Source organism: Poecilia reticulata, chromosome 1 (genome assembly GCF_904066995.2).
Source record: "Poecilia reticulata chromosome 1, P_reticulata-male-v2, whole genome shotgun sequence".
Lineage (NCBI taxonomy): Eukaryota > Metazoa > Chordata > Actinopteri > Cyprinodontiformes > Poeciliidae > Poecilia > Poecilia reticulata.
The window spans coordinates 11,614,386-11,640,177 of NC_088830.1; the positions used below are offsets into that span (position 1 = coordinate 11,614,386).

Below are 25,792 nucleotides of genomic sequence, written 5' to 3' on the forward strand. Positions count from 1 at the left end.
TGTCACAGCTGCATTCAATCGTATTAATGGAAAGTTGAATGGAAGGAAACAATGTGCACACGCAGCAAGTATTACTACATCCTTGAGAAGATTGTGAAGCAAAGCCCATTCCATGCATGCAAGAGTATTTAGTCCACTACGTTGACATACTTTTAGTACAACGGTATCTGTTTAAATGGGGGGTTTTTTTTCAGAGAAACTGAATTTTGAGGTTTATGTAACTCATGATCATCAAAACTCATCAGAAAGAAAGAATATGTCACCGTCCAATGAATCCTTAAAATAAATGAGACTCACTTCACTGTTTTGTTACAAAAAGCCTTTCAATTCAACTAGGTACGACTTTGCATGATCAAAATAAAGGATTGAATAGATTTTAAATAGCCCAGACCAGCTTCCCTGTAGAGCCTTACTGCAGTAAAGGAAGGTGTTAGAGCGCCCCTCTGTGGTTGGTAAATTAAGTGCAGTAGAAAATGCAGGAAAGTGAATTCAGAAGTTTACTTTTTGTTTTGTTTTAACCTTCAATAACCACAAGCAACACACACACTGAATTAAACAAAAAAAGAAAAAAACTTTACCGAGTTTATATATTTGTACCGGAATTTTATTTTAAAGATCTGAGTAGATGAGACAACACTTTAGTTGTCTTTGTGGAGAGAGCATTAAGGGAGAGAATATTAAAGCCTCTCTGATGAAGCGAACTCATCTGATAATGCCCAGCGACTCAAAGTTAGCCATCTGAATAATGAAGAAGTGAGAATAATCATCATGCACCAGACATGGTTTCAGAGTGGGTGTTGGTTTTATTTTGGGTTCACTTCCTGTTAAGTTTCTTTTTCTTTGAAAGAGATCAAAGATGTGGAGCTTTCAGAAACTGTTCTTCACTCTGTGTTGTAAGTTTTTAAAAAATGATTTTATATACCTTCTTATCTCTGTGTCAGGAGGGAGGACACATATTGAGAATACCTGATGCTGTTATCAGACTTTTTGATGTGAAAATGTTTTCTCATGCTGTCTTCTCTCTGCAGCAGCTCTGAGCTTTGTGCGCGGCGCTGCAGGTTTGATCCACGTGTTTGGATATGAAGGGACAGATGTGAAGGTTTCCTGCTCATATCCTCAGGGTTATGAGAGTTACGAAAAGTACCTGTGTAGGAACGACTGCGATTACAGCGACGTCCTTATTACAACATCACAAACAAATAAACCCAGACACTCCATCTACGATGACAAAAGGACCAGAACCTTCACAACAACAATTTCTAACCTCCAGTCAACCGACGCTGGGAAATATTGGTGTGGGGTGACAAAGAATGGAAAAGATCTCTACACCGAGGTAAAAATAGAAACAAAACAAGGTATGTACATTTTTTTTCTTTCTTTTTTTTTTTACCATTTAAGTTGCTGAATAGTTTTCAAACAGGACTCGTGAATACCTGAAGGGGCAAGGATGTAAATGTTTGCAATATTCAGAACGGGTGGTAGTTGTGTAAAATTAGCACAATGACAGGATTTCCTCCATGTCTAATGATTAGTTTACCAAACCTGTGCAGTGCTGCTACTTTCAGCATTTCAAACAAAGCATTAGGATGTAAGTAGCATGAAAACACACACACCTTGCACGCAGAAGGGAGTAGCTTCATTTCATACAGAACTGAACACTACACTAGTCTTGACGAACTGAGTGAATTGTTTTTAAGATCAGCTGCCAGCGTAGAAAAAGAAAAAAAAAGTTTTTCTTTTGATAATAAAAAATACTCTCCTACAAATAACGAAGTACAAATAAGCAGCTTGGGCTACAACAACACCCAGAAAAATATTCCCAAACGTTTTCCAAATTTGATTGAGATTTTAAGTTATAGAGCATCAATAAGTTTCACATGGATGTAAAGTGAAAGGAAACCAAAATCAGAAATGTTCACGGTTCCAGCTCCTTTTACTTTGTCGGACCTAAACAAAATTCTGTTCTACCAATTGCATGTAGAAGCCAACTAATCAGTGAAACGTGAACGAGACAAATGTATTTTCAAGGCCTTGATACTCCTCAAATGGGTGCAAAAGCCAAAAGTCGTGCAGTTCTCTGCTTGTTGCATGTGAGTGCTAATCTAATAGCTCATGAAACAAGATCACAAAATTATTTGGCTGGGACTCGAACCTGTGACGTCCGAGTCAAGGACTAAGGCCTCCATACGTGGGTTGTTATTAACCTCCACCCCACTACATCACCCCCAAAATTTAACAATTACTTTTAATATTTATCTTTGATTGGCAATATGAAAAGCATAAAGAGAATTAATAGACACTTTCTCCGACTGCAGCGAGTGATAATAAAGTGAGAAAGCAAAAGCGTTAGCAGTTGAAAGAGTCGACGCAATGTGCTATTTATGTGCTATTTATTTATGCGTAACTACAACATGCGACATCATCCGTGTACGTTTTTACAGACAGATGCTGCAACACGGTGAACAACATCCAAGGTAACGAAGACAGTTCAGTGACCATCAGCTGTCCGTACGACTCTCAGTCTGTCGACAAGCTGAAGTTCTTCTGCAGAGGAAACCGGCCCTCCACATGTCTACAGCAGGCAGTGATCACCTCTAGCAACACACAAGATGGACGATTCAGACTCTCTGATGACAGGAAGTCAGGAATATTCACAGTGACCATTTCCAGTCTGACCCTGAAGGATTCTGGGTTGTATCTTTGTGGAGTCCAGAGAAACTCAGGATTTGATGCTTTCACTGCTGTTGAGCTGGAGGTCAAAGGTGAGAGATCAAATTTATGTACTCATGCTTATAAGTGACTTAAAAGTCAAACACTTTCAAAAAAACAGACTTTGAGGAAAAATGTATATAGAAAATAGTGTTTATAGGCCCTTTAATAATTTTATTTTGTGTACTTTCCAGAATGGTGCTGTGTGAAGTCAAAGGTAATTAGCGAAACTGCAGGACATGAAGTAACCTTGCAGTGCCCTTATCCACCTAATCACCAAAACAACAGGAAGTTCCTCTGCAAAGGAAGTCAACGCAGCAACTGCACAGACATGATGAAGGGTCAAAGCAGGTTCTTAGTGCACAGTGATTTCTCCGGGGCTTTCTCGGTTAAAATCACACGGCTGGAAGCAGGAGATGTCGGAACGTACTGGTGCCGTTCAGAGTCAGAGTGGAACGTCGGAAATTACACCCAGTTTCATCTGTCTGTAGGTGAGAGGCACACAGGACACGTAAAGGACAATTTCAGTAAATATATCTAGCAAAAGACATATATTTATATCTTTTATTTAAAAAAATAAATATCTAGCAAAAGTTCAAAGCTTCTAAAGTGACTTATTGTGCATGTTGATGAATAAAAATGAAATAGATAGGAACAATAATATAAAAAACTAAATTATATGATCACATTTGAAACAAGACAATCTAGAAAAAAAAATTACATATATATATATATATATTTGCTTTGCTCCAAGTCCATCCAAGTTCCATCATGAACGTCGCAATGAAAATGTAACACTGAGCCTGATGATCGCTTTCACAATCTGTTGTTTCATTGACAGCTACAGTAGAAGAAGAACAGAACGCGGCCAAAAAGAAAACGCTCCAGGCATTGCCAACACAAGGCATCACAACGGGTGAGAAAGTCAAAAATAACAGAAACCCAAACCCACAAATGAAACTGAGAACAAAATACCTCAGAGTTTCAACACCTCTACAGAGTTTGACTGCACGTATTTCCACTGTTCCACGTGAAGTCCTCTCAGCTGTTTACAGTCATCTCGTTTCCTTAGGTGGAATATTCAGTTCAGACCATAAATGAGAAAAATATTTTTGCATGTCAGTTCACCTCAATTTCGCTGAGATGTTTGACCCTGAACAAAACGAATCCGGACTTCTCGTGAGACTTTTTTTTTTTGTTTGTTTCTTTGACAGTTTATCAGCACCAGAGCAGCACAGTGAAAACTAGCCTTACAGCTGCACCGCCATTCTCTAAGGAACTCATTGAAGGTACGGCGAGTTGGTATTTTAGTGGACATATTCTTCAGGCTAGTAGCTAAAGGTACTTCTGTTACTTTCTAAATAGTCCAGTTAAAGCCTAATGTTTTCGACTTTGGTTTTAGTTTGACGATGGTTGGTGTGACAGTGGTTCGGTGGTTTTGGTTTACAGTTTGACCTTGAAAACACTTCCTATGCTTATTAAGCACAGTGGTATTTATATACTCTGCTCTGAAGTCATGCTCATTTTTAGCCATTGTGAGTTAATGCCTCATCATGCCTTTTCCATGAAGGAATGATTACACAACACACATTTTTTTCATTGGTTTAAGGTACACAAATTGAGAGCAGAAGTTTACAGTTTTTTTGGATTTTTTTTTGCCTAATCCACACAGGGTCAAGTTGTTTCTAAGTATCTTGTTCATAAGTGATGGTAAGATGGAGGGAGAGAAGGATGGACAGACTGAGGCTTTGTCTGCAGTAATGCAGGCTCTGCTCTGGTTTGTTGAACTGTCGGTCGATCTACCGTTCAACTTTCACCTGGTGAGATATGAATCAGAACCGATATCTTGTCACGACAAAACCAGGAAGTCTCCCCGGGAGCCGATTTCACATATTTACAGATTGTGAAAGTGTGAATTCTAAGATTTCCAGTGTGCACAAAGTTTCAAAAAAAGGCTGTTCATTTCCATTACTTTGCATCAGCTCAACACTCCCAGCAATATGAAAACATTTTAGACTGTTCTGTAACGGACTTCCAAATTGTAATAGAGCTTATAATAATAAATAAAAGCACTTGGTTTGTACTTCCTGTGACCCGGAGTCAATGTTTAAAGGAAGTGACATAGCTTTGTGTTAAATTTATTGTTTTTTTTTGTTCAGGGCTTCCAGACGTCGCTCTCTATTCTCTCGCTGCCGTCTTTGGTGGGCTGCTGCTGCTGACCGTCATACTGGTCACGGTTTTCAAGAGCAAATGTTGCAAAGTAAAAGGTGAATTTAGAGCTTCCTCCGTTGTCCCCAGTTCAGTCAGATGCATATGCGTGCGTGCGTGCGCAGCTGTTTTCTCATGTTTCGTTCTGTTCCAGGAGTCGGAGTCGTTGCAGACGGAAAAAAGCTCGACTTCGTGGAAGAGCAGGAGGTGTGTGGGGGAGACGATGTAAGAAAACTAATGTCCAAAGTTTTGCGGTCAAAGTATGATCAGTTATACAAATACTTGTATTACCACATATGTAGACATCAAAGATTTTACGCTTGTGCACAACAAAGGGTGGGCAATATGAACTTAAAGTTTTACGTTGGAATATTTTTGCTATTATTGAGATAATAACTGATGGGCTTTCCCAGGATTCCCCCGTTTTTAGCTCCATCCATCTGTGCATGAATTCTGACCCGTTTCCCCTAAACCTCCTTCCTGAACACAGGCCCACAGCATAATGCTGCCACTACCATGTGTGAATGAACTGTGTTTTTAGGGTGATCCGCAGTGTTAGAACGTTTTATAAAGCCCAATGAAGTTTAGCTTTAGTCTCGTCTTGTGACGGTGCGGCGAGAGGTTGGAGAAGGAGTTAGCAGTGGCGGTTAGCCACTCTAACCCAAAACAGCAGGACGCACTTTTGAAGTATTCCACGCTTTCAATTTATTTAACTTCGTCCACATACAGCCAGATCTCCACGGTACTAAGCATTATATTTCCATACATGAGAAAAGTAACGTTAGTTTACCGCTCTGCACCTCATCATCACCTATGTTCTCTTCTACAACAAAATGGAAGACTAGTTCTTCTTCTGTACAATAGTGCAACAACAAAGGAAATAGGCGCCCCCTTGAGGCGATACCTACTCATCTCTAGGAACCAAACAGCATAATGACTGTTACAGTCTGACCAAAGATACGTAATGAGCAGAAAACACGAACCAGTTTTAGACATTTTTTTTTTTTCCAAAATGTCTGAAAATCTCCTCCACTCAACTTTATATGAATATGCTGCACATTTTTCACAATATTCTAATTCTTTGAGATGCTGAATTTTGGATTTTCATCAGCTACAGACTACAATAGTAAACATTTACAAGAAATAAAGGCTTCAAATATTTCACGGCATGGCACGAGTAATTAAGCTGCATTACTTTCATTTTCTGCAAAGAGTGGGTTAAAAAAATATCGAACTTTTTCACAATATTCAAATGTTTTCAGATGAAATGAAACTGAAGGGAAAAAAAACAAAGCGTTGCTATTTTTTGCGAGGCAGTGCACACCACGTCCATCGGTGTATGTTTATAAAATCGTCTCTGCTGCATCAGGCACTGATGAAATGTGATCCACTGTTTCCTCCAGGTGTATCAGAATCATGACTCCATAGTGATGAGGTCACAGCAGATCGCCTCGAGGCAACAAAATGCCAGCTGTCACGTCGATGATGTGGATGAAGATGAAGCCGACTACGAAAACGTCACAGCAGCTGAGGATATCTACTGCAACGAGGGTTTCCATAAGTTTAAGTGATGGAGAGCAGCTTTAGCGCCAATACACAGATAGTCGATTTGAATTTGTGGCTTCTCTGAACATATTCAGAGGAGAATATTTTCTTCTTTTCCTGTTTCTTTTTCACTGCACACATTTGTGTTTGTGGCTTGATTTTATTGAAACAATCATATTATTGTCCAAACAAAAAAAGCTACCTATTGGCCACTTGTAAATAAAAGTAAATACAAGCAAACAAGTAGAGATGAAAGGAACACATATCTTATTAACAGTTATATTTTGCATATATATATATATATGTATATTATGTTTATATGTATTATTTTGTATTAGTGACTGTTTACTGTCATTGTCGTTCAATCATTTGTTTAAAAATGTGACACAAAAGTAAATCACAGGTTTCACATCTAATGTTTGAACTGAAAACGTGACTAAAGCAAAAATAATGGGAGCCAAAAAAAACCCAGCACTTTAATTTAAGTAGTGAATATGTCTTTTTATTTTTCTTAAATGGATTTTTTTCTTTTAAGTACAAATCCATTTAAGCTTAACTAGCTCTGATAATAAGAGAAAGATAAAAATATGCAAACATTGATGATTCCTCCAAAAAAAAAAAAAAACTTTTAGTTGCGTTTAACTTCCTTCATGAACACAGAAGCAGAAGTTGTTCCTCTTTTCTAAAAAATGTTTTGAGAATAACTTTTGCTGACATAGATGGAACTGGCATCAAGATAGAGTTTATTATTTGGACATTTTATGACTCAGTTTGCATTAAAAAAAAACCCAAAACATCTTGGTATGTCATGTGCCAGGGTACCAAACTTTTTTGTTTTAGTTTTATTAAAGTAATTTTCAACATGAAATTAGTTTCATGTATTTAATTTCTGGCAACTATTGGTTGAGAATGGAAACGTTGCAGTTAAGAATAGCTTAATAGGAAGTATTCAGTGTGGAGAGGCAAGCAGCTGACTGTGTAAAGGAATCAGCCATGTTTTTAGTTAGCATCAGAGGGAAGGTCTGAGGTTATATTATCCTATAGATTCAAATGAACAATCACAATCTGCTGAACATATATTCAGAAAGGCATTTCTACACTTGTACTAATAGATAGATAGATAGATAGATAGATAGATAGATAGATAGATAGATAGATAGATAGATAGATAGATAGATAGATAGATAGATAGATAGATAGATAGATAGATAGATAGATAGATAGATAGATAGATAGATAGATAGATTAGTATCTGAATCAGATGAAAAGTATCTGGAAGTCGTGCCTTTGACAAACAGGAGAAATATCCAGCATGGGCCTTGCAGGACCTGAGAAATGCATTGTTTTCAGCTAATGGCTCTTTGGAGCCCAAACATTGTGTTCTCTTTGTCCCGCTCTTTGTCCTGGCATTCTTAAAGAAACCGGTCACTAATTACCACTGTTGTTCCACCCGTGGGCCTGGCGGCATTTGCGGGCAATGCCCGCAAATGTCAGCAGTGGCCCCCCTTGACTGGAAGCTGTTTGTTGTTTTTACCTCAGAGTGGCCAACTCTCTGTTATTCATATATATCGATTTGATACAGTAGGAGCTTCCGCACTTCCCATATCTGTGGCTTCTGTCACTTTTTTCAGCAGTTAAAACTGTTTAATCCGTCGTTATCACGTCGTAACCTGCTTTTCCAAGCCACCTTTAAACGCAACATGAGCGCTAAGACGCTCGCGCTGGGTTTACGGCTGTGCGGCAGCGATGGGGACCTGTGCAGGTGTGCAGAGCAGCTCAGGTGTGTTAGAATCACGGCAGCAAACCAGCACAACGTAAAGACCTTTACACAGTTTTCCCCCCAAACTAACCGACTGAGTTGCGTAAAGCTGCTGGATGCAGGTAAGGTTAGCTAAAAGATGACGAGCTAATACCAATACAGCACGTTAAGCTTGTTAACTAGTAGCCTGTAGGCTACTGATGTTATCTATGTTCAAAAGTGGGTAGTAATTGTTACTTTCACTTGAGTAACTTTTTTGGAAAATAAAAAGGTACTTATAAGAGTAATTTTAGTTTTCAGGATGGGTGGATTAAAAACCTTTGCAGAGTGTTGCGCTGAGCAGAAAGTACACAGAAACGGTCAACCCCTTGATGCACAGCAGAAATTAAGGGGCATGGCTGTTGTTGGCTTGTATTGTAGTCCAGACCCGCTTCCACCCCGCCCCTCGACCTCCAGACGGAGCCCTTCCTCACCCAACCAGCCACTAGCAAATTCATCAAACTCCGTCGACCCCCAGAGGAAAAACAAGCATTAATGCAAATAAATCCTCTACAACAAGCTGACTGCTGTGAAGGTGAGCTGCTTTATTGGGCAAAGATGTTTATTATTAGTTGGACTTTCTTCACACATGATTTTGTCATTAAGTTTGAAACAATAATTTTACTGCAAACCTAGTGACATCTTTTGTGTGTGTGTGTGTGTGTGTGTGTGAAATACTGATAATTCATAACTTCTTGTTTGCAGCGTTCAGGTACAACGACAGAGTTAGCTGCTTCAGTATTTCCAGTGTCATTAATTTGAGTTGGGCTTCCAGCTGATAGTAAAAAATAAATAAATTAAAAAGTGGCCACTAGATGGTGCTGTTGCTCCAGATTTCCACCTGTGGATGATTGACGTCTAACACTTGATAGAGTGAAAGCTACTCAATCTCTTGTTGAAATAACTCTGAAAGAGTTAAATTCAAATTCTGAAGTAAAACCAAATAGACTTTAAAACAATTTAAATCTGCCCATTTTGCTCTGAATGTTTTGTTTACTGCATTAACACTGTTTCCTCAAAATATTTCTCTCCGCTGTTTGTCCTGGGTTTTGCTTTAGTTTCTTGTCTTCATGAACGATGTGGACCCATCAAAACCTGCGGCTCATGTTGTGCAGTAAGTTATCGAATTTGATTTTGAGAACATTTTCTTGCAGGATGTTGATTTATCTTCTTGTGACAAGTTTCTTCAGAACAAATAAACTTTATTTCGACCAGGTGATTAAAAATAATAAAAATAAGTTTTTCAATGCATTTATTTCATGGGAATACATCTGAAAATAATACTATTTATATACGATTATACAGAGAGAGAAAAAATACGTGAAAATTTGTTGTCTTCTCTTTGCAGCAGCTCTGAGTTGTGTGAGCAGCGCTGCAGGTTTGATCCGTGTGTTTGGATACGAGGGCAGACATGTGTCGGTTTCCTGTCCATATGATCAGGGATATGAGAGATACCAGAAGTACCTGTGTAAGAACAGCTGTGGTTACAGCGATTTTCTTATCAAATCATCACAAGAAAATAAAACCAAATACTCTGTTTACGACGACAAAACAACAAGAGTCGTCACGGTGACCATCTCTGATCTTCACTTTGATGATGCTGGGAAATATTGGTGTGGAGTGACCAGAGCAGGAAAAGATATCTACACTGAAATAAAGCTGGAAGTTGAAGCAGGTAAATAATAAAACTCTTAATACCTGTATGAACTTACAGGTAGATGGGCAATAGGGGAAAAGAGCTGAATCCAGGGAGATTAGTGTGTGTGAAGGCGGATGGTGAAAACTAGGGAATGATAGTTTGGTTACTTTTCCACTAATTTTATTTCTATAGTGTACGGAGTGTCCTTAAAAATGAGAAAAAGCGACAAATAAAAGGCAGAAAAAGAAATAAGAAAAAAAACCTATGAAGAGCATAGGTTGATTCTTTTTCTTTGTTAAAATAATTAATTGATCAGAGTTATGTTGGTGAATTTAAGCAAAAACATGACCATAACACCAAATGAAATAAATGTTTTTGATTGAAGAAAGCATGAAGAAGGGGAGTGTTACACTTAAATGAAATCATGAGATTTAAATAGAAAATTCACATCGATTAGAAGAGAATAAGATTGATACGACTGAACACAGATTGCCTAAAACAGAACATCATCAAAAAATTATCTCTAAAAAGAACTTTTTTTAACATGTCTTCATCAAATTTTTAAATGTCTTAGCATTAAATCAGAAGTCTGTTTTAGTTCAAATGCAAACAATAATACACTGTTTGTACTTTTGGTACGATGTTGCATAATTTCAGTATTTAATTATTAGAAACTTAAAACACATAAATTCTATTTCTGGGCTGGAAAGTTTTGAAAGATTTCTTCATTTCTGTCTCTTTGCTCCTTAGAATAACATTTTTCTGTAACTTTTGCTGTCGGTAACAGTTTTATCTTCCTATCCTAGCTGGAAGTAAAACCAGGTAAATGTTGAAGTCGACAGTAAATATTGGGACAAGACAAGTTTTCTGTAACGTTTGCTGCAAGTAACAGTTTTGTCTTCCTATCAGACAGATGCTGCGACACGGTGAATCAAACCCAAAGTACTGAGGAAGGTTCAGTGACCATCAGCTGTCCGTACGACTCTCAGTCTGTCGACAAGCTGAAGTTCTTCTGCAGAGGAAACCGGCCCTCCACATGTCTACAGCAGGCAGTGATCACCTCTAGCAACACACAAGATGGACGATTCAGACTCTCTGATGACAGAAAGTCAGAAATATTCACAGTGACCATTTCCAGTCTGACCCTGAAGGATTCTGGGTCGTATCTTTGTGGAGTCCAGAGAAACTCAAGATTTGATGTTTTCACTGCTGTTGAGCTGGATGTCAAAGGTGAGAGATGAAACCTTTACCTAAGTGGAACATTTCCATCCATCCATCCATCCATTTTTCTGCACCCTTGTCCCTTAGTGGGGTCGAGAAGGGTTAAGTGGAACATTTCTTAATGAAAAGGTCTGGGAACAATTTACAAAAAAATAGCCTCTGCGTGAAAAATATAAGAAAAAAAATAGATAAGCTTGATAAAAAATAATTAAAGATGTCACAAATTGTGATGTACTTTATAGATCCACTAATAATGGTTTTGTCTTGTATCTGAAAACATATGACTGGTACTTCTAGTGTCGTTCTTTGTGGAACTCAGTTAAAATATTGCAGGACATTTTGAAAAATGGCTATGTACCTGCATTTATTAAGTATGTATTTAAAACATTAACTGATTTATTTTCATCATTAACCAAAGTTATTGAGTTATTTTGGAGTGATATTGGGAATTATGTATATGTATTTTACATTCAGCCTGCTGGCAGAAAACAGTGCCCACAACTTCTAGTACTGCACATGAAAAAAGATTTACACGAGTTTACCAAACATCGACGCCACATATGTCCTGGACTGATTGTTGCAGACCTTGATGCTGCAGCATGAGCTGCGTTTTCATTAATTTATTATTCTTTTGACATAGTATGCCTCATTTTACTTCTTGGTTGTCACAGAAAAAGGAGAACAAAATACAAGTAGAGAAAAAAAGCTTGAGGATCTGCCACCAAGCATCACGACAGAAGGTGAGAGAGATCACACACACACACACACACACACCCACACACATGAAACAGAGAAAGCAGTTTCACTTGGCCTCTCTGTTGCAGCAGGAATGGTAAGTTTAGCAAATGACACTTGTGACCAATGTGTTGAATCACAAAAATGTGATTCACGCCATTTGGTAACTCATCTGCTGTAAACCTTTTACCACTTGTGACTGAGCGGTTGAGGACGACTGTCTTTGCAGATGTCTTACTGTTGCCTGGCAACCACAAAGCATGTGACTTTTGCTCCTTCAAGGCTCAAATCAAAACAAACAGAAAATGAGTCTGAGTTGTCTGTGATGGTTGTAGAGATGTTAGACCTTCTTTAATTTACTGGAATATGTTTAGTGATTCTAAAGTTGCTCTCAAACATTTTTCCATCTTGTCGCAGACGGTGAGGTTTTGAAAAACATTTGTTTCTGTGGGCAAAACATGAGGAACCGGGGGAGAGAGGGATCTTATGGGACATCAAGTCCTGTTTCTAAAGGAGCGGGCTTACTTTGTGCTCCTGGTTTGAAACTGTGTACAACATTGACATTTTTTGCATTGTTTTTTTTTTCCCTCTTTGTTTTTCTATTTTAAAATATCATCTGACCAGCTGTAGAAATTTCAATGCTCAGAGTTCAGTTAATCTGAATGTGCTGAGATGTTTAGCTGCTGAAGACAATAGATCACAGTAAAAAAAACAACAACAATCTGTTAAAACTGAGTTTTTTTTTCTCTAACAGTGTATTGGCATCGGAGCATAACAGTGAAAACTATCATTACTACCACACCACCATCATCAGAGGAACAGGCTAAAGGTACAGTGTGTGTTAATGTCTGACTGTGTACATATTTAATATGTTGAGAGACCGCACAAACAAAACTGCTTGCTCTCCAATCATCATCTGAATATTAAAGTACTCTATGTGTTTATGAAAACATACGGACAGATTTGATATAGTTACTAGGATAAAAGAAAATCTCTTAAAGTAAAGTATAAATACATGTTAATGTTTTCTCTCTCCAGCACCTCTGAGCAGCGCTGCAGGTTCAATCCATGTGTTTGGATACGAGGGCGGAGACGTGAACGTTTCCTGCCCCTATGATCGGGGAGTCGAGGGTCGTCAGAAATACCTGTGCAACAACGACTGTCATTATGCTGATGTTCTTATAACAACATCACAAGGAAGTAGTGGAAAATACTCCATTCACGATGATAAAACAACAAGAATCTTCACAGTGACCATCTCTGACCTTCGCCTTGATGACGCTGGGAAATACTGGTGTGGAGTGACAAGAATAGGAAGAGATATCAGCATTGAAAGAAAGCTGGAAGTAAAACCAGGTAAATGTTGAAATCGACAGTAAATATTAGGACAAGACAAGTTTTCTGTAACGTTTGCTGCAAGTAACAGTTTTGTCTTCCTATCAGACAGATGCTGCGACACGGTGAATAAAACCCAAAGTACTGAGGAAGGTTCAGTGACCATCAGCTGTCCGTACGACTCTCAGTCTGTCGACAAGCTGAAGTTCTTCTGCAGAGGAAACCGGCCCTCCACATGTCTACAGCAGGCAGTGATCACCTCTAGCAACACACAAGATGGACGATTCAGACTCTCTGATGACAGGAAGTCAGGAATATTCACAGTGACCATTTCCAGTCTGACCCTGAAGGATTCTGGGTCGTACCTTTGTGGAGTCCAGAGAAACTCAGGATTTGATGATTTCTCTGCTGTTGAGCTGGAGGTCAAAGGTGAGAAGCCAAGCAGACTACCTCGATTTAAATTTTTTTTGTGATCTCACCCTGTTGTCTCTCAAAAAAAACCCAAAAAAACAATGTTGCTATTTTATTCGTCAGAGTGGTGCTGTGCAAAGTCAAAGAACTTGAGTGGCGTAATGGACCATAGTGTGACCTTCCAGTGCCCTTATGTACCCCAGCATCACAATGACACAATGTTCCTCTGCAAGGGAGACAGAGCCAGCAACTGCACAGACATGATGGACCAAAGTAGGTTTATTCTGAGCAACGTTTCCTCCAGCTCTTTCTCTGTGACAGTCACAAAGCTGGAAGCAGGAGATGCTGGGACGTACTGGTGTGGCTCAGGCCCAGAGGCGAATGTTGGGAACTTCACCCGCTTTCATCTTTCTGTAGGTGAGAGAGACACAGGGGTAAAAACGACCTCAGTTTCCAGTGCAGTTTTGTACATCAGATCTAGAGGTCACAAAGTTAAAACTGGGACCAAAGTTCAGCGTGAGTGGGATTCAAGTTCTCTTGGGTTTGCACAAACTTGCAGGATAAGTTAATCCCCACTGGTTTATCACCAACTGCACGAGATCATGTCAGACTGTCTGGGTGTTGTTGTGTTCGCTACGGAAGCTGAGAGCAGATGCTTCTCGCATGAAAACAGAAAAATAAGTTACACTATCTAGAGAAAACCATCAGGAAAAAGTATATACTGAAAGCGTAGTAGTAGTTTGTCTACACATTTGAAGTATTTTTTTATTTTATTTATTTTTGCCAAGTACAAAGCATTTATTTTGCTGTTCGGGGTTAGAACCTGGAGACATTGATTGGTTAATGTCAACTGCAAAGAGTTTCAACCAAAACTTCTTCCAAATGTCTTTTTTTCTATTTATGGCAGATGCGACTCTCCACCAACTTTCAGGTCCAGCTTTCTATGCCCTGTTTGCTTTAGCTGCTGGGCTGCTGCTGATGGTGACATTGGTCCTAGTTAAAGTTTACAAGAACAAATGTCACAAAACATTGAAAGGTGAGCATGTTTTTTTGTCTTCAACGTCAACAAGAAGAGGTGTATAAATAAATTTGATAATTTATGCTTTTTTTTTTTTTTCAGAGAGAAAAGTTTCCAGATAAAGAATCTAAGCTTCGGTTTGCAGACACATCAGCTGATGGATGGACGACGTGCAAAACATCTGCAGACCAAAGCTTCATCTGCGGGGGCGATGGGATCATCTGAGATAATGTTCACTGGACTATTTAAACTTAAATTAATGTGGTTCTTTTTTTAAGTACTCAGATTTTATTTTTTAGCAATTTTTTGGGTCTTAGTTTAGAGCAATTTTCATACAAAAGTGTGTTTGTCAGAGGTAAAAAAAAAAAACAACCAAAAAACAGGGAAATGAGTACAAACTGCTAAACCAGCAAAGTAAAATAATTATCTCACAATGCCAAACTACGTACAACTGAGGAAATGCAATTATATCTGTAACAATGAATAAAACAAGACGAGTATAAACAGTGTAAAAATGTCTGAACTCTAAACTGCACACCTAAACGATAGAATAAACTGGAACTTTGAATTAAATTTATTCATGAGACTCTGTGTCCAGTGATGACAGGAAGGCAACAATATTCACTGTGACATTTTCCAATCAGACTGAAAGGATTCTGGGTCATATTTTTGAAGCACGGCACCCTGGGACATACTGCGACCTCCAAGTGTCCTTGTCCACCTCATCATCGTAACGATAAGATGTTCCTCTGCAAAGGAGACCGGAGCAGCACGTCTTATATAGTCACACTGACTGCACAATGTTCAGAGCATGATGATACAAGTGTAGACTAAACTACTAATACTGTAGTTTACAAAGCTGAAAATCTTAACAATCAGATAAATGGACTCACATTTTCTTAGATTTGGCCTGTTGCTTGTTGCAGAGAAAGAACAATGTGCTATGTCAGAAAAGCCCAAATTTGAAGGTGAGATGGGGAAATGAAACTGGATTAGTGGCAGTGTTCACAGAAACACATTCTCACCTTCATATTTAACGTGTTGTTTTCTTCTCTACTCCAAAAACGCAATCTAAGGAGTTCCCCTTAATGTGACCAAAGTAGCCACTTAATTTGCTGTCGATATGAAGAAATGCAACAGAACAACCTCAAAAAAACATGTTTGATTGATAGATGTAGTTTTCATTAAGATTATACTTAAAAAGACTGAAGTTTCTCTGATTCCAACAAACAAGCTTATCAGTGAAAACTGGACTTAAATCAATGTCAAATTCATTCTTTTTATCCATTTAGATGAAAAATCTAGTAATTAAAAGTCCCTGAGTAAAGTTCCTCAGTGGCTTTTGTATCTAATGTGCAGTGTTTACTCAGAAAACACAGAATCCAGCTTATTTTATGCTACTTCCCACAGGTTCAAGTTAGCATCGGTAGATTAGCAGAGCATGGAAACTAAGGAGAAAGTGATTCCATCACTGGGTCAAAGGTCACCAAGGTAGGAGCACCAATATGGATGAGATTTGACCTGTGATCCTAAAGGCTCTGGAGACAGAGAGCAAAGAAATGAGGGACCTCCTGCTGTATCATATCAAGATTGGAATAATAGAAAGTTTTCCCTCCGAGGTAAAAATGCATAAATTAATAAAAACTAAATTTGAAAGAAATCCAGCCACGAAATTTGTCATGCGCATATGGAGCCACATATGACTTCCACATGAATAGAGTGCACATGTTCTCTGTTAACATGCACAGCTTCATTGCAGACAATTGGGTCAATAATATTCTGAAAAACCAACTTTGCTGCAACCTGCCGTTTTTTAATGTTGGTCTTTTTTCACACTTTGTTGGAAAATCTGATGTATTGATTTTCATGTTAAAAAACAGAGCTGGACTGTGTTGTAGTGTGGTCCATGCTAGAAAAAATGTACATAGTGTTGCATAGATAAAGCTAAATTTGATGGTGATGTATTTTAATTAAGAAAAATACATTGAATTATAATAATTCCTCTTTTGATGGGCTTATCATTTCGTGAGGCAGCAAAGCGGATAAAGTTTCTGTTTTTCTATGTCTATGTTTGGACACAAGTGAGCCGTGCTAACCTCAGGAAGCCCAGTGGTTTCCTTAATATCTTTCTAAGAGAAGAGTAACTTTGCTTCTGCTTTAGTTTGTCTGTTGCCTTGAGGAACAGAAAGATGTGGAGCCTTTGCAACTTGCTCCTCATGTGCAGTAAGTTAAAGTATTTGATCTGAAATATGTTATTCTTCTTTAGTGGTTTGATTTATGACCTGATATGATCTAGTAAGGTAGCTCAACTTTTTGGTAAACAACAAAGAAAAAAAAAGCTAAGCATTAAACATCTGAGATGACAGTTAATGATCTACAGGCATTAGACTTTGAGTGCTTTAGAAAAAAAAAAACATTTAATCTAAAATATAATTACTAACTTCTCATTGTAGCTGCTGTGAGTTGTGTGACCGGTGATGTAATCCCTGTGTTCGGATATGAGGGCAGCGATGCAGAGGTTCCCTGTCCATATGGTCCAGGATATGAGGATTATGAAAAGTACCTGTGCAAGAAAAACTGCGAACACGATGATGATGTTCTTATTAGATCGAAAGGAAATAACAACAAATACTCAACCGATGACGACAAAAGAGCAAGAACTTTCACAGTGACCATCTCTGACCTTCGTCTTGATGAAGCTGGAAAATACTGGTGTGGAGTGACCAAAGACTTTACAGATATATACAAGGAAGTAAAGCTGAACATAAGACCAGGTAAAAGAATAAAGTTCAAATAAAAAACATGAAATGTAACACAATCAAGCTGTTTAACAACAGCTTTGCTAAATGTAACATTTAACTAAATTAAAGTATTGTTTCCTTGTCCTATATGGTATAGCTATTGTAAGTAACACAATTAAAAACACACTATGTGTTTTTCCTCAATACGTCTGCTAGTTTACCGCGTTGTTTGTCTTCCTATCAGACAGATGCTGCGACACGGTGAATCAAATCCAAAGTACTGAGGAAGGTTCAGTGACCATCAGCTGTCCGTACGACTCTCAGTCTGTTGACAAGCTGAAGTTCTTCTGCAGAGGAAACCGGCCCTCCACATGTCTACAGCAGGCAGTGATCACCTCTAGCAACACACAAGATGGACGATTCAGACTCTCTGATGACAGGAAGTCAGGAATATTCACAGTGACCATTTCCAGTCTGACCCTGAAGGATTCTGGGTCGTATCTTTGTGGAGTCCAGAGAAACTCAGGTTTTGATGATTTCTCTGCTGTTGAGCTGGAGGTCAAAGGTGAGAAGCCAAACAGGCTACCTCTGTTGAGATCAATTGTCATAGAAGAGTGTGACTTGAACCTTCAATATGTTGTTGTTTATTGTCAGAGTGGTGCTGCGTGGAATCAAAGAACTTGAGTGGCATTGTGGGACGTGCGGTAACCTTCCAGTGTCCTTATCCACCTCATCATCGTAACAATATGATGTTCCTCTGCAAAGGAGCACAGCGCAGCGACTGCACATACATGACTTATCAAGGCAGATTCACACTGCATAATGTTAATGCCACCTTTTTTTTTGTGGTGATCACAAAACTTGAAGCAGGAGATTCTGGGACATACTGGTGTAGATCAGACCCCGAGTGGAATATTGGAAACTACACCCAGTTTCATCTGACTGTAGGTAAGAGCATGACGATGCACTGCAGCTAAGCCTTCACTCAAGATGATGTTTTTATTGCTTTTAAAATTTTAAACTGAATGCAATAATAATGTTTTTATTCATAAAGCAGATTATACATCTCAGATAGTTTGAAAAATTGTACAAGCATGTACAGAACCAGATATTTTGGTGCATTGATTGTAGCGTTGTACTCATAGTTTATGATTGTTGGTGTGTTTCTTGTTGCAGAGGAAGAACAGCCTGGTGTGTCCATAATAGAAGGTGAGATGGTGAAATGAAACTGAGCTTGTGGCAGAAAGTCCCACATTCATATTTAGCATGTCCATATATGGTGTGTATTTGTCAGAGTTGGTTGCTCTCTAAACGTCTCACAGCCCCTTTGACTCATGTCTCAGATCCAATAGATGAATTTAACTAAAAAGTCTCCCTTATGTTTACTGAGGTATCCACTTATATTGCTGTCCATTTCTAGAAATCTCATAGAATAACCTCAAAAACACGATGTGGTTTGACATGACCTGCTTGGTTCAAACAAATGTCAACTAAACAGTTTTATCAGTGCAAACTGGTATTAACCTGATAAAAACCAGCCACATGTTCTGGGCTTTGCTTCGTAAAGAGGATCTGGACAGAAACGAGGCGAGGACTCCATAATGTTACTCAGTAATACTGCAGGGCCGTGCAGAGGCCACTAAAGGGGCAGGTGCTCAAAAACAAAAAAAGGGCACATCTAACCGCATTCTAGGACAGAATATTAACAAAGCCACTCAGCTTTCAGAGTTTGATAAATAATGATAAATTACAAAAATGTGAGATATACAATCAAAGCTAACGAACAACTCTATATAGAGCATAACACTATGCCTATGTAAGATATTTTATTAGTAATTTCTTTCTGCAGGTCTATTTTGTTCTAGGAAAGTATTGCAATATTCAAACCTGCAATTTAGCAAGATATGTAAATCAGAGCTGGACCACCAGACATATTTTGTCTTTACAGAATTACACTATTAAAAATATAAGCACAATGCAACCTTTTAGTGCACCAGGGCCGTGCAGAGACCACTAAAGGGGCAGACGCTCAACAACAAAAAAAGGGCATATCCAACCGCATTCTAGGACAGACTATTAACAAAGCCACACAGCTTTCAGAGTTTAATAAACAATGATAAATAACAAAAATGTGACATATACAATCAAAGCTAACGAACATCTCCACATAGAGCATAACACTACGCCTATGTAAGATATTGTATTAGTAATTTCTTTCTGTTTCCATCAAGATCATCAAATCTCTTGATCTGGTTCCTTCTCTGAGGTCAAAGTGACAGCAGAGAGGACATCAGACAACATGATTCTGTAGAGCGGCACACTCTGTTTCCCTTGTTTTGCATGTGATCATACGCGAAAAGCATCTGTTAATTAAGAAGTTTCTAAATAAAACTTCAATTCAAGAATGATCAGATTGAGACTAATAGTATAAAAGAAGCCTGAGTGGAGCATCTAGACTTCAGGGACTTTTTGACAGCCCTTCCCACTTGTAGCAGCGTGGCGCTTTAAGGATAATGTGTTTGAGGAAGTCAAGTCATTTCATCTTGAATTTGTTTTACTCTTTATTTGTGGCTTTCATCTGCAGCTTCGTACTGGCTTTTCGCTGCGCTCCCCGTTCTGCTGCTGATACTGATAATCATCCTGGTCAAAGTTTGCAGGACCAAACGTCGCCAGTTGAAAGGTCAGCTTAGTGCTTTCGCTTTCAGCAGAGGCAAATGTGCATTAAACTGATTTATTTTCATTTGATTTGCTTCACTAGAAGCAGCAGTCGACATGAACACAAGCAAACCGGAGGCAGCAGATGCACAAGACGTGATGAGTGGGGAAGACGTAAGAAAACCCAAATCCAAATGTTTTTTTGTTTTTTTTTACACGGCCCAGTACCAACATGACCCGGCACTTTAGATGATTTTATATGAAAACTTTAGTTGGTACAATAATAAGTAGAAACCTTTAAATGTCTTCACAAACATATTTCTGGTAAAAAAAAAAAAAATGGTAACACTTTATTTGAAGGGGTGTGCATAAGACTGACATGACACTGTCATAAATATGACATAACATCTGTCATGAACATGAAGGAGTCTTTATGAATATTTATGACAGTTGTCATGAAGAGTCATTCAGTAAATAATGACACGTTTAATGCAAAGTTGCTCTAAAAGTTGCATTGAAAGTCCATTAAAAGTGGCAACTTTGCATGATTTTGTAAATAATAACAATTGAATGCAAAATTGGCATTTTTATTGGACTTTCAATGCAGCTTTTAGAGCAACTTTGCATTAAAAGTGTCATTATTTACCAAATGACACTTCATGACAACAGTCATAAACATTCATAGACTTCTTTATGTTCATGGCAGATGTTATGTCATGTTTATGACAGTGTCATGTTAGTCTTATGCACACCCCTTCAAATCAAGTGTTACCAAAAAAATCTTTAAAAGTTCTTTGCTAAATTGATCAAATTTATTTGAGGAACGGCTCACAGATTGTACGAACTCTGCTCCTGACACATCTGACACTGACATGCCTGTTACTCACACTTAGTTTCCTGCTTTTACTTTAAATAGATATTTACATTGCTACATTACTCTAGGGTTTTTTTAAAGGGTTTGTTTGCTCTAGAGGCCTTTATTTGACAGTTGACAAGAAAGTGTGTTGTGAGAGAGAGGAGGAAGACGGGTGGCAAAGGACAATGAGCCAGAGATCGAACCTGTGACAGCCGCACTGAGGACTAGGGCCTCCGTACATCAATTGCATTTTAATATTAAACCAAACCTGACAGTAACCTGACTCATCCATGCCAACCGTTGTAATTTATTCCTTCTTTTTTAGGTTTACAAAAACGATGATGTTGCTGCGATGTTCTCGCAGCAGAAGAGGATGCAGCGCACACATTTCCTCCCTGAAACTGCAGATGAAGTCCAAGGAATCTACGAAAACAACCCGACTGAGCAGATCTACTGCAACCATTTCATTTAAACCAAGAGAGATGAAGGGTTGACAAAGCCAGCTCTTTTTTTTAAAGACAAATAATTATTTCCACAGAAAACTAGGACAGTTTTTGGTGTCCCTGAAAAATGTTGTCTGCCTTAAATCGTTATCATCTCGCTTCTGGTGGGAGTTTGAACTTTAGCTTTAAATGTTTTTCTCACTGCATATTTTTGCTTTGCGTTGTATTAATTAAACCTGATGGATATAAAAGGGAAAAAAATAAAAGCTAAAGGTTTGTGCTTACATTTATTGTAGTGAATATGAATTTTAAATGAAACATTTTTGCTAACAGCAGACTAAAGATCAAACAATATGCTTCTCTAGGCTTTGCAAATAGGAACATAAGAAATCACCTCAGTCAGTTCTGAACGAATTAAAGAAAATAATAAAGCATAGAAAATGCATTTCTTCCAGATGTGTCAATTAGGAACACATCTCTGTGTTTCTTATGATATTAACCTGTTACTGAGCAATGAAAACACCACTGACTGTCACACTTTGTGCAAACACATGGTGCAGTTCACCATGTGCCTTAAAATACAAACAGAATTAAGCTTTTATGGAGGAAAGTGATATTTACACCTCAGTGCTTAAAATCATAATTTTCTTTTACTCGTTTCATGCATCTTGTAATGAGTCAGTTTTTACATAGGAAAGACATTTAATTATTCAAAAAGTTAAACTTATGTGACTGTATTTACTACAGGCAACTACTGAAACTGAGTATTTCATGAATTTCAGTGTTTTACAAAAAGAAAACAAAATAATAAAAAGTTATTTTAAACCATCCAATAATTTGAGTGAAATGTTGAAACCAATCAAAATAAAAAACTAAGAAATGTCAACATCTTTATTCCCATTTAATGTTTCCCCAAATTGTAACTTGTTACTGCAGAATAAAGTTGGATTCCCAGAACCTGCATATAAACTCAAACTACTCTTTGACCTATGTGTCCACTGGAGCTTTGTGTAGATGTGGTCTGGAGTAACCAGGGGCCATACCTTTAAAATAAAGACGGGGAGGAACCTGGGATCTTTCCCTCTTCGTTCCACACTACAGCTGAATAATAACTGTGTTAACCTGACTCCAGGCAGCTCTTCATTATGGCCAGCAATTGTCGTAAGTTTTAATTTAGTTTAGCATGGGCTTCACTGCTGTGTTTTATTGAAATATGTGTAGATATAATTTTCTGGATCTACCTTTGGTTTCATTCTCATTTTGGTACTTAGTCTCTGAGGTGCAAATACATTTTGGTTTTGAAATTAAAGACTTATTCAGATTCTGTTTTTTTTTTTTTTATGTCATTTTTTGTGACAATATAAAAATGTAATATTTACATAGGTTTTTTTTTTTTTTTTTTTTTCACAAATCATGAAAAGAAACCGCAAAAGCAGGTCAGGTCCGTGGCAGTTCAGTGAAGTTGAATGTAGAAGTTAATATAAACATATCCTCACACATTCTTTCCAACAGAGTCCAACATCACAAATATGGAGATGCTGAGGATCATCTTGGTGGGAAAGACTGGAATTGGGAAGAGTGCCACAGGAAACACCGTTCTGGGGCAAACATGCTTCCAATCCAAGTTAAGTCCCCGATCTTTGACGACTTTCTGTGCCAAACAAACCGCTGAAGTGGATGGGCGAATGGTTGCCGTCATCGATACTCCAGGTCTGCTTGATACGAGGTTTGACCATGAAAAAACAGCCAATGATTTGGGTCAGTGTATTTCCTATGCTTCTCCTGGACTCCATATCTTCCTGGTGGTCATCTCACTGAGGAAAAACAGACAGTGCAAAAAATTCAAGAAGTCTTTGGAGAGGCTGCAGACAAATAGAGCATGGTTCTCTTTACTCGTGGAGACTCCCTTGATGGAATCAGTATTGAAGAGTTCTTAGCAAAAAGCCCAGAACTGCAGGAACTCGTAGCCAGATGCAACAACCAGTACCACGTCTTCAACAATAAGCTGAACGACAAAAAGCCTCAAGTCACCTCACTGCTACTGAAGATCACAAATATTGTGGAGAAAAATGGAGGGAGCCACTACACCAACGAGATGTTCCAAGAAGCTGAGAAGGTGATAGAAGAGGAGAAACAACGCATCCTCAAGGAGAAAGAGGAGGAAATACGCAGAGCCCTAGAGGAAGTGGAGCAAAAAATGCTGGAGAAGTAAGAAGAAGAGATGAGGAAAATGCAACAAATCTAAGCACAGAAAGAGCAGGAAGAGTTATGGAGGAATTTAGAAGAGCAAAAAGAAAGGGAATTATGAGAGCAAGCAGAAATGCTGAGAGCCCACTACAAGAGAGATGCTAGACGGAAAGCTGAGGAGCGTCGTCGTCATCGTAGACAGTGCAAATCTATGTAACTCATTCTCTGTCCAGCCCACATTTCAAAATATTTGATTAAACCTTTCTAATTCCTGGTGGCTTTATCCTGGCCTTACTGTATCTTGAAACTTGTGTACTCTTAGGTAGTGGGTAATAACAGCTGATCTTAGTATTTTGGAGGATGCAGTTTAAATTCCTCCACAATTGTTGTTGTTTTTCTTTGTTTTATTCAGGTCAGCTCTACATTGTCATTCCCATGTTGCTCATAAGTTTTTAGTGTTGATCACAACACTTTTTTCCCTGCTGCTAACACAACAATATGTCTGCAGTCTGCAGCTACTAGCTCTGCCGTATTGATGGGCTTTCATCATCTGGTACAAGCTGTAGGCACTAAATAAATAAAATATATTTTACAGAAACACTAAAGAGCTGTACACACAGGCCAGGTGACATAAAGTAACAACTATTAGTACAATCATGGTTTAAATAAAGTTCACCCCTTTTAAACAGACATATTTATTTTTGCTCCAGGAGGAAAACCAAATAAATCATGCTGATTAATACTAATCAAATCATTAAATAAAGTCTTGGACGAGACATAATGTATTTTCAATAAATCACATTTTTTCCTGCTTTTCTTTACGAGCAAACCAAATATTTACTTTTATGACATTTTCAGTAAAGACCCGTGAGAGAGCAATACGTTTAGCAGTAAACAGTTAACATTTTGAAACGACTCGCTTTGTTAAAGAAAAAAAGAAAAAATTCAACCAGTGCTTTAATGACAAATCATTTGATTCTCTTTTATGATTCTATGTTGATAAAACACTTGATTACCACTATTTAAACATTGTCAATCCAAATAGAACAAACATTGAAAAAATTGCTAAACTTGTCAGTGTTTTGTTTTATTCAGAAAAGTTGAAAAGTTACTTCTTTATCTCGGCACATTCGCCAGGCTTCTTGTTTCTGCGTGGCAGCAAAGCCGATGTACGATCTGTTCTTCTGTGTTTGGATACGAGTGGAAAGTATCCAAGCATGGAGAGGCTCAGCAGCACGATGCTGAAAACATAAACCAGATCGTTTCCTCAAAACGCTCCTGAGAGCAGATTAACTTTACTTCTGCTTTAGTTGCTCAGTTGCCTTGAGGAACGCAAAGATGTGGAGCCTTTACAACTTGATCCTCATATGCAGTAAGTTACACTATTTAATCTTGAATATGTAGCTAGAATCAGAAATTTTAACATCTGAGCTGATAGTTAACGACCTGCAGATATTAGTAGCATTGGACTCAAGGGAATTGAACAGATAAAAATGGTAACTTCCACTTATTAAAATACAAAATTAATACTATCTTCTCATTTTAGCTGCTGTGAGTTGTGTGACCGGTGATGTAATCCCTGTGTTTGGATATGAGGGCAGCGATGCAGAGGTTCCCTGTCCATATCCTGCGGGATATGAGGATTATGAAAAGTACCTGTGTAAGAACGACTGCAACGACGATGAAGTTCTTATTAGATCAAATGGAAATGATGACAAATACTCCATCTATGAAGACATTCTTATTAGATCAGAGGGAGAAAACAACAAATACTCCATCTACGATGACCAAGAAGCTCTAACCTTCACAGTGACCATCTCTGACCTTCGATTTGATGATGTTGGAAAATATTGGTGTGGAGTGACCAGAACAGGAAAAGACATCTACACTGAAGTAAAGCTGGAAGTTAGAAATGGTAAAAAAAAAAAATCTGTTACACATTTTATTTGACATAGCACCCTAAATCTAAGGAAACATTATGATAGATACAAAGCACACAATTAGGTTTTCAGTCTATTATGGATTAAACACGACTGTTTTTGACCTGGAAAATGTAACTTCTTATTTTAGTTCATTATTTCTCTACTGAGTGAATCTTATTCCGAGCTATAATATCAAGGTTTGACACTATTAAACACAATTCACTGCAGATAAAATAGAAGGAAATTTTATTAATTTGAAGCAAAATTGAAGTTGAAACATTCTCAGTCATGATCTGTAAATTTGTTTCATACAAGTAAAATTTGTTACTATTATCTAGTGTGATTTTACAGTGTTGTTTATCTTACCCA

The 25,792-nt window shown here is 38.1% G+C and overlaps 2 protein-coding genes and 1 pseudogene across 7 annotated transcripts; all 3 read left to right on the forward strand.

Moving 5' to 3' along the window:
* The first annotated feature begins 763 nt into the window (after positions 1–763).
* LOC145551264 (polymeric immunoglobulin receptor-like) lies at positions 764–15,196 on the forward strand. Of its 6 annotated transcripts, none has more exons than XM_081605769.1 (12): positions 8,176–8,343; positions 8,515–8,795; positions 9,319–9,374; positions 9,612–9,935; positions 10,809–11,129; positions 11,792–11,860; positions 12,610–12,684; positions 12,894–13,211; positions 13,299–13,619; positions 13,725–14,018; positions 14,509–14,637; positions 14,722–15,196. In XM_081605769.1, the coding sequence occupies exons 3-12, from the start codon at positions 9,338–9,340 to the stop codon at positions 14,739–14,741; spliced, it is 1,908 nt and encodes a 635-aa protein (XP_081461895.1). In that variant the 5' UTR covers positions 8,176–8,343; positions 8,515–8,795; positions 9,319–9,337; the 3' UTR covers positions 14,742–15,196. The 6 variants fall into 6 exon arrangements, with proteins under 6 accessions (XP_081461889.1, XP_081461902.1, XP_081461911.1 ...); XM_081605752.1 differs by having other exon boundaries at positions 8,177–8,343; positions 9,609–9,935; XM_081605756.1 differs by lacking the exon at positions 8,176–8,343 and having other exon boundaries at positions 8,470–8,795; positions 9,609–9,935.
* A 1,523-nt stretch (positions 15,197–16,719) lies between these two features.
* On the forward strand, positions 16,720–21,600 carry LOC103462404 (polymeric immunoglobulin receptor-like). The gene is made up of 8 exons (XM_017302226.2): positions 16,720–16,842; positions 17,073–17,393; positions 17,605–17,925; positions 18,015–18,308; positions 18,537–18,569; positions 19,945–20,040; positions 20,119–20,189; positions 21,197–21,600. The coding sequence occupies exons 1-8, from the start codon at positions 16,809–16,811 to the stop codon at positions 21,341–21,343; spliced, it is 1,317 nt and encodes a 438-aa protein (XP_017157715.2). The 5' UTR covers positions 16,720–16,808; the 3' UTR covers positions 21,344–21,600.
* A 117-nt stretch (positions 21,601–21,717) lies between these two features.
* On the forward strand, positions 21,718–24,535 carry LOC145551282 (GTPase IMAP family member 4 pseudogene; annotated as a pseudogene).
* Positions 24,536–25,792: the final 1,257 nt, after the last annotated feature.